Consider the following 16,167-nt stretch of genomic DNA (forward strand, 5'->3'; position numbering starts at 1 on the left):
TGGCCCAAAATGAGTTTGAGACCGCTGCTGTAGACCAACAGGGTTAATTGTGAAAACTCAACCCCAGCACAGGCTGTGGCATATTTAGCTCTTTAGCAAGTGTAGCTGTTTCTAATCAGAGGTTATGGGTTTACTTCCACCACCAACAAGAGTCAGAGTGTAAATGAGCAAGACAGTGATCTGCTTTTTTGAATGTGGGTCAATAACTTGTACTTTAAAGGCACTTTGAGAGGCTAGAAAATGGGTAAATATTTCTACACATCTTCAATGTGTAAATCTCTCACATTTCCACAGTTTTCAGTCGCTATGAGCCAGTTTTATAGTACAAATACAAAACATTTCCATGAATTTATGGAAGATTTTTCTTTCTGGCTGATGTTCCCAGGAATCCCATACTTACAGTAGGTCTTCTATATAAGAAAACATAGCACTTCTGATTTCAGCAACACAATGACACTGCACTTTCTGCAACATTTACAACAGTAACTGGTTAGCCTATAAATAACATCCAGCTTGCTGTGAGGAAAATAGCGACAACAATAAAAAGACCGCTTGAAACTGCGTAATAACCAAAACCCTCCAGTTTACACATTTCAGCAGCTGGTCTGCTCAGTTCCTCCCTACTTACAGTAATAAGGAGAGGTGATAAAACATGGCTGTGAACAAACCACACAATCCTGTTTCTTGTTTTTATGGTTTAACATATTGTCTTTGAATTTCCTCAGCTGGATAATGGGTTCAACCAGATTTTGTCTTAATTACCATTTTACGCTCTAACACCGACCTTTTCTTTGACGTTTTCAAATGACGACGGGGAGACGACTGAGAAACATACGAGGAAAACGTCTGTTTGTGGGTAGCTGAGAGGACGCAGCCTGTCGTAATCCTCCTGACCTGAGAGCATCAAAAACAACAAACAAGACTTATTTTAGTTTGAGCCAAAGAAAACTTACAGAAGCCAAACTTTCCAGAGATAATTACCTGCTGTATCAAAGAGGCCCAGCGTGTAGGGCTCCCCCCCAATCATCACCGTCACTGCATAATTATCAAAAACCTTAGAAAGAAAACAGAGCAGGTTGAGAAATCCCACTGCAGGGCCAGAGGTTAATGAGTTTAAAACATACATGAAGAGGCGCTCTAAAGCTGTGTTTACAGGATGAGTCATTGTTAAAATGTCTTACTGTGGGCACATATTCTGAGGGAAACTTGTTGGTTGTGTAGGAAATCAACAAGCAGGTTTTTCCGACTGCACCGTCCCCTACAACTACACATTTTATAGTCTGCATCTGCAATGAAACAGAAGAGCAACAAGTCAGCAAGACGCTTCATGACGGATTTCTGTTTTAATAAGCTTAACAATGGCATTCGTGCCCTCACATGAAGGCAGCACATCAACTTACATTCAACTATTGTCCCAAAAAAGTTAGTGATAAACAATAAGGTTGTTGTTTTGAGACAATTTTCAAGTGATGTATTCATATTGTTCACCCTCCCAAAGACCAAAAGATTTTAATTTTGTAATTAACACTCAACACTGGTACTGGGATATATTTTAAATATCCAAAATAATACACAAAAACCAAAACAAATAAAAATAAATAAAACCCACTTACAATTCAATTCAGTTTTTCTATATAGCGCCAATTTAACGCCGTATCAAGGATCTTTACAGAAGAAAAAATGATTTCAATTCAAACAAAACCATCAGTAAAAAGCAAAATTACCCTTCAGAACTATGGCAATGTTCAGCTCATTTTAATTTATCATGCGATTAATTACTAAATTGCTTATTGTGACAGGCTTACATTCAACCATAAAAAGTGACAACTTCTAAATAAACAAAAATAAATTAAGGATTTGTTTAAATCGACGGTTCTTGTTTTTTAGAACCATCTCCGTAAATCCACTTGTTACACATTTTGAGAAACACTTTTAAATTGTTTCCGTCCTGTACACACCTGATGTTCTCAAAAACAAACTGGAGGAAAAAAAATCGTTAGTGGTGGAACATTTTTTCTAAAACAGAATACTAAGAGTAATTTCCTCCACTAACTAATCAACTAGTGGTAAAAAGAGCATCGTCGTGGCGCCACTCCTAAGGAGTGTGAATAATTACAGCAAGGCACTTACAATTGTTTGTTTCACAATTTTATACCTTTTCCAGACAGTAAGTTTTTCCAGCAGTCATGCGAGTATCTGAACCTCCAAGTATAAAACTATGTAATGACAGGAACGCTCAGGAAATAAACTCTTTGCACACATTTCACTCTTTTGATCAGATCATTTGAAAAACACTTCATTGTGACAGACCAGACAGAAATAATCAGCTATATGGAAAAGGATTAATAATCGGTTATTTCAAAAACTAATCTCCAGATCAGGTCTACGCTGTATTGATGTTAAATCAAGAAGAAAGAGCAGAGCTTTCCGCATGTTTATGTAAGAAATAAAACTCGTCTGGCTGAAAGATGGACGAATCTGTTAGAATCCAGACCTGAAACCCAAAAATTGTCGGCAGTCTAAACCACAAGAATCAACTCCTGTTTGTGGCGGTTCTGTGTGGAAGCAGACGGACCCGAAGGGCTTCCTCATTTTTTCTTTTCCAAACTATACCCACACATTTAAGTCAGGTGAAATAACTCAAAATTATGCGTCACTGTGAGCTTGTGATCTAACTTAGACACATTTCCTTTGACATTTCTCTTTTAGTTTCTCGTTTCACATTTACTTATCTTAGAATTTATTTCAATCATTAAAATGTGTTATTTTGTATTATTTTTTCCATTTTAGTCTGTAAAATTACAAAATTCTATAATGATCAGATCATTGTAAATTATAAAAACAGTCGTTAAAATCAGATACTCAGTATTAGCAAATACTTTTTCAATCATTCTGGAGTCATTACTTGCATGACTACTTTTTACTTTTACTTGAGTAAAAATACGCCGACGATGTTGGGGTGCTCTGCACACACCTCTGTGTAAAACTTAAGATCAAAGAAATCACTACAGCGGTTTTTCTAAATTTAATATCTCTTTTGAATAACATAACCCTGTGAAAAACATAAAACCCTAAAGTATAAATGGTGTATTTCTTTCTACCGTAATACTTCCAATACATTTTCTTGTGACAGTTCAATATTTATGCCTTTTATCAGTTGCTTCATTTGACTTAAGTAAATTATAAACGTCTTCAATCAGTAAAAGTAAGAAAATAAGCCTAATCACCCTGACTAGACTTGTTAATGCATGTGGGAACAAACTCTACTAATGTCAGAGAGCGGCTTCCGCATATGCTGCATACCAAAGATGTAAAAAAAAAAAAAAAATGGGGGGAGACTGTAGAAAGACTGCTTATTAGCTGAATGTGATTTAGAAGCGGATACTGCAAACACTTCCGCTAAATGAGCAAAGCTCCGAGATCAGAAACCAACTAAAACGTGAAGCCTAAACAGGCGATATTTAGAAGTCATATCGTATAAAAACAAACAAACAAACAAAAAAACATAAAACCGACCAGCTATGGATAATAAAACTGAGTATGGCTTTACAGTGACTTAAAATTACAATAATTAGATTTAAAATATAATTTTTAGTATCTTTCTTCCACTAAACCATAAAACAAACCTACTAATGAAAAAAAACATAGTTAACAAAAACAGAGGTGACAATAGCTTACCCAAGGTGACAGAAGTATTATAATTAATAAGAACACAAGGTAAAGCTAACATACAGGAAACTTTAACAAACTCAAAAACTGCTTCACTAATGTACACACGCTTCATCTCCGTAAATACTTTATATTTCTGGGAGTTGTTTATTCATACATCCCAGACTGCGGCAACCAATAAACAACCTATTTAAACAACCTATTTTTAACTCTTTATTTTTTTGTTCAGCTTACCGTTTTTCTACCGACAAGTTAGGCGTTGGTTTCATCCGGGTTTGAGGGTAGAACTATTTTCTGCGCAGCCGCAAACCACACAAGATTTAGTTCTTTAGAGGAACTGACATACTGCCTCCTGCTGGACATGAAGTGTATTACAATGTACAAATGAAAACGTTTTAATAATTTATGTACGAGTGCGTATATAAATATTTTTCCTTCTAGTGGAGTCTTGTGTTTACCTGTGTAGTGCTTAGTGATTTTTATTTATTGCTTTTTTTATGTTGTTCTTTAAGTTTCTGTCTCAGTCACTATCTTAACTTGAAATATAGCAACTGAAAAATAGTCTTTTCAGAGACATTTACCTGCTTGGTTATAGGACATTTCCCCAGTCATCACAGTCATCGTTTCACTCAGAAACATTAGAACAGATAAAAGCTAACTAAAACATCAGAATACACTATCTGAGAGTAATCTAAACATTTTTACATTTTAAGTTACAACCACATTCAAAATGTGATTTTATTCATTCTTTCAAAACTTTTAAGCTTGGCCTCCCCCCCTGCCCCTCCACCACCACCACCACCACCATAGCATTTCGCATTATATGCTTCATTACGTGTCTTTCCTATTTTAAATGAGGAAATAACCACATTTCGTCTTTTCTTAGCGTCATATTTACTTTTTTTTTAACTTCATGCATGCAAACGGTACTTTTTCAGTCCTTTAAAAATGTTCTGTGTGCACAATTTCCACATTTCTTCATTGATTATTTTATTACATATTTTAGTAATATTAGATGTAACCACTTTATTTGATCCAAAAATAACTTCAGTCTTTACATTACTCGGTTGATTGGTGTTTGGACCTATAAAACGTCCTGTCACATTTTTTCCAGATGTACTCACCTTGATCGTTTCCGGCAGGTGACACCTGGGTTTAAGGCTCGAACTTTGTGCGCAATCCGGACTGTAAACAAACATTTATTACTCCTGTTATGACGCAGCCTCGCATCACACAAGAGCAGAAACACCTCCCTTGGTGTCCAGCAGGAGGAGGTGTTTCAACATGGAATTCACTAGTTAGAGTTAGTATTTTTAATTTACTTTAAAATAAGAAAAACTTAATTTTTAGGTTTCAGAACAAAAAAAAGCACTTTCTCGAACAGAAAGGCCTAAAGAGTCATTTTCATATTTACAAAAGGTGCTTACAAAAACAAAAATAAAAGCATAATATAGTTTCCTATTTTTCCCACATTTAATGCATCATTTTTCAAATCCAAGTAAAATATAATTCTTAGAGAGCAGAATTTTTGGTAACACTTTATTTGAAGGGGGGGTGAATAAGACTGTCATGACACTTTCATTAACATGACATAACACCTGTCATGAACATGAATAAGCCTTCATGAATATTTATGACTGTTGTCATAAAGTGTCATTCGGTAAATTATGACACTTTTAATACAAAGTTGATATTATTCAAAATGTCTTTGTTATGACAACTTGACATTAACCAAGAAATCATTACTGATATAAATTTGTTATAAAAGAATTAATGATTGCACTTTAAAAATTAGGTATCTTTATATTATTAAAGGTAAAGTTTAAACAGTAATGATTTCTTAATGTCAAGTTGTCATAAAGATATTTTGAATAATGTCAACTTCGTATTAACAGTGTCATAATTTACTGAATGACGCTTTATGACAACAGTCACAAATATTCATGAAGGCTTATTCATGTTCATGACAGGTGTTATGTCATTTTTATGAAAGTGTCATGACAGTCTTATTCAACCCCCTTCAAATAAAGTGTTACCAATTTTTTTTTTTTTAAAGTGGATGACCCATACAAGTGTGCACCTTTACTCTAATTATACCTGAATTATAGGTATACAATTGTAGAGAGGACAAACTTCTAATTTGTCCTCACTACAATTGTGTAGCCTACTGATCCATTTAGAGCAGTGCTGTCCAAACCTTTTGCCATGGTGTCATATTTTAAATTACAATTATAGAAAATTTTATTCATTAAATTTTTATCTGCTCAACAATTAAATAAACTAAATATGTTGTGCAACATGCTCTAGTTTGTGTGGAAAAGGGATCAGTAAATCATTTTAGAGCTGAAACAAAGTCTCAAGTTTGAAGAAAACAAAACAAAAAACGGCAAACAATGTCAAATTCTTCAGGTTGAAAATATTTGTCTATTTTTTTCTGAATAGGATGACTCGCTCTTCAAGTTTAATAAATGGACATACCCAAATCTTTTAGTAAAAGTCATTGGATATTTGTAGTCCCATTTGCTATTAAATTAAATTTAATAAAACAACAACCAGCAAACAAGGTTGCAATTGAGGGCTGTGCAAAATCATCTTCAGGGCCTTAAATGGCCCCTGGACCTCACTTTGGACACCCCTAATTTAGAGGCTCTGGAAACCTTTGCAGGTGTTTTGAGTTAATTAACTGATCAGGGTGTGATATAAGGAGCTTCCAATGTTTAACTTATTCACAATATCCTTTATTAAATTAAAGTAATTTAATAATGCCTAAAAGACTTGCAGTAGCCGCTGGCGACACAAAAGGGCAGAGCAGAGGTTGATGTAACAATCCAACAGGGAACAATAACACAGGTGAGAACATGTATACACACCGGGGTAATTAAGGAACAGCTGGAAATAATTACAGAGGAAGGAGGTGACACAGAGACAGCAGTAATGCACCTTAAGTTGTTTTCCAACCACCATAAAAATAAAAGAAGGCGGTGACACATGAGACAAAGGGTGAAAAAAAACAAAAACCAACAGATGAAACCCAAACTGTCACACTCATAACCCTACATTCAAACTGAATAAATATTAACTCATATGAAGTAATTTATTCAAAAGTAGTGGCTGTAATAAAAATATCAAATAGAAACCTTCTTCTTCTGTCTTCTGTTTTTTTTTTTTCTCCAGAAAGAAAACACTGATGTGATCACCCGCTTCGGATGTTGGTTTACAACGTCACATGTCAATCAGGCACATTTGGATTAAAGTTCCTCACAGGCGTTTCTGCAAACAGAAACAGCAGCTAAGGTGCACATTTATCACATCCCAGTTGGGAAATTTGATTTCATAACTTCCTCCAGTTCAGAAGTCCCACCAAATGTGTGCAGCATTTCATCTCATACTGTTGGCCTTGCTTCATATAGCAACACACAACCTCTTCTTTTTGACTTTAGGAACCTCCAGGGCTGCCAGTAAGGCCTCGTCAAAAACCGTCTTAACGCTTTCCTTTTCAAAGAGCAAGAAAAACAACAAAAAGAACAAAACGTGTTTGTGATCCATCAAAAAAGTACAGAAGAGGAATAGGGCCACTAAAAAAAACAACTTATTTTTTATGTCAAAAAAAAGAAAAAAGACAAAATTCTGAAAAAAAGTCAAAGTTTTGAAGAAAAGAGATTTCTTAAATTAAAATCCGAATTCTGAGATTAAACTCAGAATTATGAGAAAAGTCAACATTTTGAAGAAAAAAAAAAGAATCTTGGAGAAAAGTCAAAATTCTGGAAAAATGTCAGAATTCTGAGAAAAAAAGTCAGAATTTTGAGAAGTCGGATTTCTGAAATTAAAATCAGAATTCTGAGATTAGACTCAAAATTCTGATTTAGAAATTTGAAAACTCAGACATTTGAGAACGTCTGAGTTCTCAGGATTCTAATCTAATCTCAGGATTCTAATCTCAGAATCCTGAGATTAGACTCAGAATTCTGGAGAAAAGTCAAAATTCTGAGAAAAAAAAAAGTCAATTCATCTGGGATTTTTTTTTTTTTTTTTTTGTGTGGCCATATTCTTTTTCCATAGAAATATGATTTGTTGCTGTAAAAATTAATCTCTGTACCTGTGTGCTCATGGAGCACTCCACATATTTGACCGCTCTGAGCGCTCTGGCCAGCTTCTCTCCATCCTGGGGGGAGACGGGGCAATGTTTGGTCTTCGCCAGCTCCTGGACTGTGTGGCTGTCGCCTCGCAGGTGTGTCTGTGTGCCCACTAACAGGAACGGTGTGCCAGGACAGTGGTGAGAAATCTCAGGAACCCACTAGAAACAAAAAAAATAAATAATGCAAGACAATGTTGGAGTAATCACTGCAAAATGAAGGCATCAACCTCTTGTTGCTGCTAATCACCACCTCATTATTTATCTAATTGGAGGAAATAAACTTTTTCCTCTTAATTGCAAACACTGGTCTGAAGATCCTTTTTAATTTAAATTCCCTTTGAGATTAATAATGTATTTTTATTTGAATTGTCAATAAGAAAAAAATGGGGCAAAATAGACCAAAATAAAGATTCTTTTGATATAGATTCTTTAACCTGTGCTTACAATTTATGCAGATATGTTGAAAATATAATTCTGAAATGTGAAATTTAAAGTAAAAAATGGGATTCTGTTCACTTTATTTTAAAGTCTTTGTGGGGTTAGATTAAATTAAAAATGGCTTTGCCAGATTTAAATTAAGTTACTTTTCATTCAACAAAGAAGCTGGCATTTTGCACAGCTGAATGGTTACCATGGAGATTAAAAGATGTTTGTTCACATCAGGGGTAGTGAATCAACAATTACATTTTTGTTTCATTTGAAATCCTCAACAACTTCAGACATACTCATTAACATCAAATATAAGATGGTAAGTTGGTGGTACATTTTTGGTGCACATCTAAAATTAAAAGATTCAACTTTGCCAGTGGTATGAATAATTTTAGACTTCTGGAAACATTTTGAATCAGCAACAACAAAACTAAACATTAACAACATTCAGTGTTCAAAAGACAGCGACCTTTGTTTTGACGCTTTCAACAGATGTTGGGTGAACAACGGAGAAGCACACAAGAAACACGTCTGTTTTCGGGTAACTTAATGGTCGCAGTCTGTCATAGTCATTCTGACCTGAAAGCATCAACAAGAGATAATTTTACAAAGAGATGTATAAAACTGAAACAAAAACAAACAAAAAAAACTTTTAAGGACAATTACCTGCTGTGTCAAACAGGCCAAGAATATAGGGCTGTCCACCAATCATTACTGTGACTGCATAGTCGGTAAAAACCTTAGAGCACAAACAAAAACAAAATAGAAAATCACATTTTATATTGCTAACTAAATAATAAATTAATTTTACAACACATTGCTTACTTTTGGCACATATTCTGAAGGATTGCAGCCTCTTGTGTAGGCGATCAATAAGGCCGTTTTTTCAGCTTCACTGTCTCCCACCGCTACACATTTCACTACCGGCATCTATGAGAAAACAAACAGAATATGAATGTGCTCGAGCAAAAACAGACGCGAACACATCAATATTCCAACCAAAACGGTTAAAAACATCTTCATGCTGCAATAAACTAAAATAAATCGTCTTGTGTGCTTCTGAGACCATTCAAATGCAACTTTGATAAAATCTGGAAAACATTTTGGAAAGTTAATCTCTTGTGACTGCAGGTTAAATTAATGCTGGATGACTGTTTCTGTCTGAAAAGAAAAAAAATGTTAGCATTCTGTCTTAGCCGTAATTTGTTTTCATTTAAGATTTGGTTATTTATTTAGACTTTTCCAGTTCAGATTATTTCCCATCTCAGTTAATTTATTCTTTCTTTGTTTCCTTAGATTGGTGCTTCTTTCTTCTTCTTCTTAGATTCTGTTTTGTCATTTTCCTCCTTTTCATCTTTGTCAGCCTGCTCCTCTTCCCAGCTGTTCTCTATTTTCTCCTCTGCCTGCGCTTTCCCTCCAGCTGTTCCTCATTTCTTGATTAAGCCTTCTGTATAAAGACCCGTCAGTTCTCTGTTACCTTGTTGGTTCCTTTCTGTTCTGTATCATCTGGTTTTCTGTAAGTTATTCATTCTCCTCTCTGTTAAACATTACAGTCATGAGGCTACTGCAGACTTCTGTCTGCATTCTGGTCTGATTTCTGCACATATCATGACATAAACATTTTAAACTTCAGTATGAAGCAGAATTAACAGTTTAATTTAAAAGTAGCTCTCGTCTCTAAGCAAATTAAAATCAACCTCGGAGCCTCTTGGTATCTCTTTTTTTTTTAAATTGATTTTTTTTAAAGTTCTTTCTGTTACATTATGATTTTCTTTACATCCAAAATAAAAAAAATTCAATTATTTAATAAAAAAAATTAATTCATATGGATTCATTACAAAGAATGACATGTGAAGACTATTTCTGTTTATTTTTGTAGAGGATAGGCTATAATCTTAGTACATGATTTAGGAAGACTTTGACCTTTCATCTATAATCATATCAATATTTACAGGATTTTGGTAATAATTTCTTATATAAATAAGCATTTAATCTCTGAAAACTTCATAATGTTCCAGAATATAATAATTTTGTAACCAGCAGTTCTTTTCAGCTTTACTTACTGTAGTTTTTCCTTGACGAGTCAGACACAGGCTACTTTCCCACTGAAGGCTTGAACTTTGTGCTCTAGTTTATGGAAAATATTATCTTACGTTATCCGTGGCGTAGCTGCACATCATAAAAGAAACGAACACTCCATGTCTCATATCCTGCAGGAGGAGGTGTTTGTTTTCCAGTAATAAAATTGTAATTTACTGATTCAGTTTAGTAGCTGTGAATTTATGCAATGCATAAAGTATTTACTGATTTCTTCTGCTTTGGGTAGAATTCATCTATTCATCAATTAGAGCAAATTATGAAGGTCCTGAAGCAACAAATCAGACCCAGACCATCGCATGGAGTGTGGTTAGAGAAAACTGAACTCAGCTGCCAAATATGGGGTTAATTTAATTCCTGATTTATCAACAAAGAACTGAATTAATCTGTACAAGAGCAAACACTTATATTCATTACAAAGATGAAAAAGGAAAAATTAAAAACAACATGAACGAGAGAGAAAGCAGAGACGGCGCTTTAAACTAGGACTGTTCATCAACTGATCAAGAGTTTTGACAAACTTTGTTGTAATTCTTCTCTGCCAATTTTCTCAAAACATTTTCAGTGTGTTTTAGGTAAGGGGAGCATGCAGCTTGATCCAAAAGAAAGAAGTTATCCTTTGTTAAGTTGTAGTGTCTGGGTCATCATGCAACATTTACAGAGAGCAGTTGCAGCTCAACGCCTCTCCAACACCGTCTGAAGCTTCATGAAACATCAGCCAGATCTCCTCCATTGTCCCACTATAAAACAGACTTTATTGAGGGTAGTGTAAGAAAAGAATAAACGTTATTTACAACTAAAACAAATGTAAAACAACAGAAAAACACACAAAGGAACAGTAAAGTATATCTGCATGTTCAAAGGAGTGGGTAGAAGTATGAATGTATTTTTACACTCACTCTTACATCTTGCTAACATGGCAGTAACGCTGAAAATGATCACGACCATTTCTTAAAAATTGTCTTTTTAATCCATGTTTTCACTTTGGACTCTATTCAAGTTGGTTTTTCTTTTTGTCGTTTTTGTAGCTAACTTTAAAGTCCTAAAGTTAGCTACTTTCCCTTGCTAACAAGATATAATTTGCTTTCATAAGAAAAGAACATCCTGTTTCCATTCTCAGACCCAGTCAGTAAATTTGAATATTATTGAAGTTTATTTTAGTAACTCAGTCCATTAAGTGAAATACATTAAATAGACTAATTACTTAGACAGGATGTTGTCACGCCTTTATTTCTGTTAATTATGATAATTTTGTGCTTAGAGCAAATGAAAACATAACATTTAAAAATAGAAATACTACCTCAGACCAATAAAACATTTTAATACGTTTTTTTAAAAACATTTTTAACATGTCAACTTCAGACGTAAATCTGAAGTTGTCATATTCAGGTGTAATTGTGTGGTATTGAGGGTAAACTGTAATTCTTATAATTGCATTTAAATGATTAGTATTTTCTGTTTAGTGCATTGACATAGCTTTATTGTTATGGACTAGCAATATGTAAACAACAAACTGAAACGAGCTTCTAGTTTGAGTAAATTAGTTTTTATAGAGCATATACGACCTTTTTCTATAATATATAGCAAACTTGTCTGAATAATGAATAATTATTGTGAAAAGTTTATTCGGAAATGGTGTATTTTGAAAAGCAAAGGAAGTCACCTTCGTTAGCTTCGATGCTAGCTTGTTAGCAGCGGTGTTTTCCTTTGTTACGGGACGGACTTCCGTTTTCAATGTTTGCTCCAGGTTTCTGGAATTTACTGTCTAGTGACAGTTTCAGCTAGAAACCTCGTTGAGAAAGAGATACAGCTGCTGTGTCGTTTTCTCCGGGAAGCTGCCGGGCTAAAAGTCCAACATTTCAGCCCGACCTGAAAGTGAGACTGTCACTCTTTCTCTACATCTCTTTAACTCAAGTTAGCTGGCTAGCATCAGCCAGCTGAGTTAAACCGCTTAGCATGTTTCGCTTCTTGAATGACGCCGAAGATGATCCCTTCATGATGTAAGCATTGACTTTTTCTGCATTTGGTCTGAACTGTGTTATTTTTGTTGTTGTTGTGCAGTGCCGGTGCGGTGAGGTTGCGTTTTCACAGCGCCCTGTTGAAGGTAGCCTACCTTTCGTTATTGTAGCCAGCTGTGGTGGGGGCCTGTAGCGGTCCACCATATTGGATAGACAATAAAGCGAAAAAAATAATTAAATAAATACACGAGAACTATCAGTTCCCGAAAGTAATGCGTTAAAACACCTGCTATAGCAAAAACCGATCAACACCACATTTCCTGTTGTTTCGTCTTAGCTATTTATGAGCTAACAGCAGGACATTTCTGGTCTTTTCTGGTAATTTCTGACCCTGCATATTTACATCAGCCCGTCACTCTGTTCGACTAAATGTATAAAAAATTTGTATTTTCTTTCTTTAGATAAATAAATAAACATGATTATTTCTGAAAACCTTTATTTGATTTATAATTAGTTTTAAAATCTTGAATCTGATCAAAATGTTGGCTCTGTTTTGGGGAAGTAGTAGAACAAGTATTTTTAATGGCTGGTAAATCGGAAGAATAAGAAAATGCAAGAACTATTTTATGTAGGTTTGCACTTGAGCACACATTTAACAATACATAGTAGACATAAAAAGACTCTCGTCATAATGGACCTAAAGTTTAATTGCAATATTTTGTGGCACAATTGTGATACGTGTCGATAACGAACTACTTTTTTAGGTTACTTTAGATATGGGTGTGTCTGAATGCCACGGCAGTCAATTAAATTTCAAAAATACTTTATTGATCCCAAAAGGAAATGAAGTGTTTTTTTTTAACTCATTACAAGGTTTCCCCCAGAAAACTTGCTAAGCCTGGTGGTTGCATGGTAGGGCAGTCATTCATCCAGCGGCCCGTCATGTTTTTCAGTTAAAAAATGTTTAAAGTTTACAGGAAATTTGAAAATATCACTTGATAATTATGTTTTATTGGAAGATTAATACCTGAACACCAACTATAAAGTCTTAAAAATGCAAACATTTTAAAAAGACTTAAATAAATATGCAATTATTAGTCTGGTGGGGCCAGAAGTAAAGCCTGGTGGCCCGCCAGGCTTATAAAACTCTTGGGGAAACCCTGCAAATTCTTCAGAGTTATTATAGACGGTATAGCCGTCTGTATTACAGCAAATTTGCAGAAGCCTCTGACTAAAGACAATTTCATGAAGATTATTGTCGAAGTTGACTTAATTTTTACTAGCTTTAAAAAAATAATAGTCCCACAAACTGATGCTGTTCTTGAAAAACACCTTATTTAATTTTTACACAAGATACATAAAGAAATGTGACTTGTGTCACTAAACTGCATACATTTAGTCATATTTTCAAATTTATTTATTTAAAAGTCTCAATATGGAAAGTATGACCATTATATGTATGGCCATGTGCTTTTGTACATCTTTGTTGTTATATACATGAACCTCTCTGTACATCACCATAGTCATGTGACTCAAGGTGCCAAAACTGAGACAGTTGTGAAATAAGAGCTTAGAAACACCCGAAAATATTACTGAGTTTCACTCTTTTTCTATCTTGTGTTAATTTGACCTGTTTTAAATCCAGTTCACGCAGCTAAACTTTCTGAACCATTTTCTTCCAGGGATCCGTTTGCTGCCCACAGGCAGCAGATGAGGACGATGTTTGGACCCTTCGCCATGGATCCGTTCGCTCTCACCCCCCAGATTCAGCCACACCGTGTGGCACGCAGACAGGTAACAGGCTGCTGCTGCAATATATTGTCTGTTCAATCCCCAAATTAGTGTTTTTGTTTTATTTTCTTTGTTTTTAACATGAGATTTGTGTTTTAGGCGGGTCCACTGGCTCCCTTTGGCATGATGGGAATGGTGGGTAAATGATTTATTTACTTTTCTCAAAAATGCTCATCTATTTTATTTCTGCTATCACAAAAAGCTTAGGTAAAAGTAGGTACATTCTGTGTTAAAATAAAATTATTCACATATTTGTGATATGTTTAGAGACTTTAAACAAATCTCTTTGTAATTTCAATTCAATTAATGCAACTAAGTTTTTGCCACTTCCTTGCTAATGTTAAATTGTTTTCTGGCTTGGAAACGAAGAGTTCTTTAGCAAGCCGAAACAAATCACCAAAAACTCTCATTACGTGGTAAAGTTGTGTAACAACAATGAACTCTGACTCAACAATGAGTAATATTTAACTTGCTTTAAGTGTTGCATAAGTTAGATTGAATTTGTCACTAAGCTTTTGTGTAATTTACATTTAGATAATCCTAAAAACATCATAAATTTCTTACTAAAACTCCAAGTTTAATAATATATTATTGTCAGATTTTTTTCTCTGTTTTTTTTTATTTTATTTATTGTTATATAACACAGATTAAAAAGAGTTAGTAGGTGTACATTGGAAGGAGTTGGTAACTACTCTGATGCTGTATGTCCGGTTATTGTTTGCACTTGTCATTATTATTATTATTATTATTATTATTATTATGTATCCATAGATTTTCTTGTCCTGTTATGAGAGTTGGCTTGCAACCATTTTGTCTCTGAAATATAATTTATTTGTTGGCTTTTTAGCACAGTACATTGAACAGACGCATGAATGTTATTACATGGTTTTACTTCCAAATTTTTGATAATTTGAGGGCCGGTATGTAACATTTTACATTAAATTATTATAAGCGGTCGGATTCAATACATGTTCACTTCTTCCTACAGAAAACAGAAAAGGCAGTGCTAAGCTAATCATTTTGTTCTTGGTTATGCATTCACATGTTTTCTCTGTCCTACTGATTGCTTGTTTTCTTGTTTTAAATAAATCAAGAACCCCTGTATTAAAGGAACTGCACATCTTAAAGCTTTCCTCCATGTTTGCAGGGAGGCGGGTTCATGGATATGTTTGGCATGATGGGAGAAATGATGGGGAACATGGTAAGCAGCTCTGTCAACCATTAACCTCAGCTGTGAAGACAAAACTGTTCAGGTTTGACTTCAGCTTTTTCGTTTTGTTTTGTCTTCTTCTCACAGGAAAGAATGTCCGGATCGCCAAACTGTCAAACATTTTCCTCCTCAACAGTGATCTCGTATTCGTCCACAGACCCTGGAGCTCCCAAAGTTTATCAACAGACGAGTCAAACAAGAACAGGCCCCGGAGGGGTAGGAATATATTAACATTTTTAGCTGTTTTCCAAGGCCGGCGTTATATTACCGCGTAAGAAGGCCTGATTTACACCTGTCTGAGCGCCGGGCCGTAACCGTGTGTTTATCCAAGCATGAACAAATTCTTCTGGCCTTAGTAACTCATGAAAAACCGCCAGCTGTACAGGCGGGGGATAAATCACGAGCAGCATAAATCTCGGTTATACAAACATTTGAGTTCTGGTTTGGTCAGAGTTCAGGTAGGGCAGGATGACATGGCTGCAAAAACATATCGCCATAAGTGATTCATATCAGTAGATGTCAATAATTGATTGGTTTTTTGTTTTAAATATCTGAAGTACTGCCATACAGGCAGAGTTAGGTAGTAACTAGTTACATGTACTAAATTACATTTACTTGAGTAATTTTCTTTAAAAAAAAATTTACTTTTAGGAGTATTTTATGCTTTCTTTAAAAAAAAATTTACTTTTAGGAGTATTTTATGCTACGCTTTAGTTTTTAATTTACTTGAGTAATTTTATTATGAAGTATTGCTAATCTTACTTGAGTTAATTTTCTCGATTCTCTATAAAAAACAAACATATTTTAACCAAAAAGTCACCAGACAAAGAAGCACACCTGCAGTTTTTGGTAAAGCTTCATAACTTCTTTTATTGAAA

At 34.7% G+C, this 16,167-nt stretch overlaps 3 protein-coding genes across 8 annotated transcripts in view; 1 reads left to right on the plus strand and 2 right to left on the minus strand.

Moving 5' to 3' along the window:
• Positions 1-4,010, minus strand: part of LOC103136751 (cell division control protein 42 homolog) — a 6,799-nt gene extending 2,789 nt beyond the window's left edge. The window contains exons 1-4 of the mRNA XM_007550148.2: positions 3,904-4,010; positions 1,182-1,286; positions 982-1,054; positions 785-894 (exon numbers count right to left, since the gene is read on the minus strand). Coding sequence (XP_007550210.1) covers positions 785-894; positions 982-1,054; positions 1,182-1,286 — 288 coding nt within the window. The 5' untranslated portion in view covers positions 3,904-4,010. The remainder of the gene's footprint in view (positions 1-784; positions 895-981; positions 1,055-1,181; positions 1,287-3,903) is intronic.
• Positions 4,011-6,385: 2,375 nt separating this feature from the next.
• Positions 6,386-16,167, minus strand: part of LOC103136753 (cell division control protein 42 homolog) — a 14,451-nt gene continuing 4,669 nt past the window's right edge. The window contains exons 1-7 of one of the 6 annotated variants that reach the window (XM_016670420.1): positions 12,444-12,744; positions 10,297-11,082; positions 9,059-9,163; positions 8,900-8,972; positions 8,703-8,812; positions 7,766-7,963; positions 6,386-7,161 (exon numbers count right to left, since the gene is read on the minus strand). In XM_016670420.1, the coding sequence (XP_016525906.1) occupies positions 7,072-7,161; positions 7,766-7,963; positions 8,703-8,812; positions 8,900-8,972; positions 9,059-9,163 (576 nt within the window). In that variant the 5' untranslated portion in view covers positions 10,297-11,082; positions 12,444-12,744 and the 3' untranslated portion in view covers positions 6,386-7,071. Of the gene's footprint in view, positions 7,162-7,765; positions 7,964-8,702; positions 8,813-8,899; positions 8,973-9,049; positions 9,164-10,296; positions 11,217-12,443; positions 12,745-16,167 lie in introns of those variants that run through there. The other 5 variants (XM_016670421.1, XM_007550150.2, XM_016670422.1 and 2 more) reach the window with 5 other exon arrangements.
• On the plus strand, positions 11,993-15,536 carry LOC103136822 (myeloid leukemia factor 2-like). Its single transcript, XM_007550252.2, has 5 exons — positions 11,993-12,330; positions 13,971-14,082; positions 14,179-14,214; positions 15,227-15,280; positions 15,377-15,536. The coding sequence occupies exons 1-5, from the start codon at positions 12,287-12,289 to the stop codon at positions 15,518-15,520; spliced, it is 390 nt and encodes a 129-aa protein (XP_007550314.1). The 5' UTR covers positions 11,993-12,286; the 3' UTR covers positions 15,521-15,536.

The sequence above is a fragment of the Poecilia formosa genome, unplaced genomic scaffold, assembly GCF_000485575.1.
Source record: "Poecilia formosa unplaced genomic scaffold, Poecilia_formosa-5.1.2 Scaffold34, whole genome shotgun sequence".
NCBI lineage: Eukaryota > Metazoa > Chordata > Actinopteri > Cyprinodontiformes > Poeciliidae > Poecilia > Poecilia formosa.

What these genes read in the sequence shown, in the direction of transcription:
- LOC103136822 (XM_007550252.2), top strand. Translation starts at nt 12,287, where the DNA reads ATGTTTCGCTTCTTGAATGACGCCGAAGATGATCCCTTCATGAT. An exon ending in GAAGATGATCCCTTCATGAT is followed by an intron (nt 12,331 to 13,970) that starts GTAAGCATTGAC and finishes ATTTTCTTCCAG; the next exon opens with GGATCCGTTTGCTGCCCACA. An exon ending in CCTTTGGCATGATGGGAATG is followed by an intron (nt 14,215 to 15,226) that starts GTGGGTAAATGA and finishes CCATGTTTGCAG; the next exon opens with GGAGGCGGGTTCATGGATAT.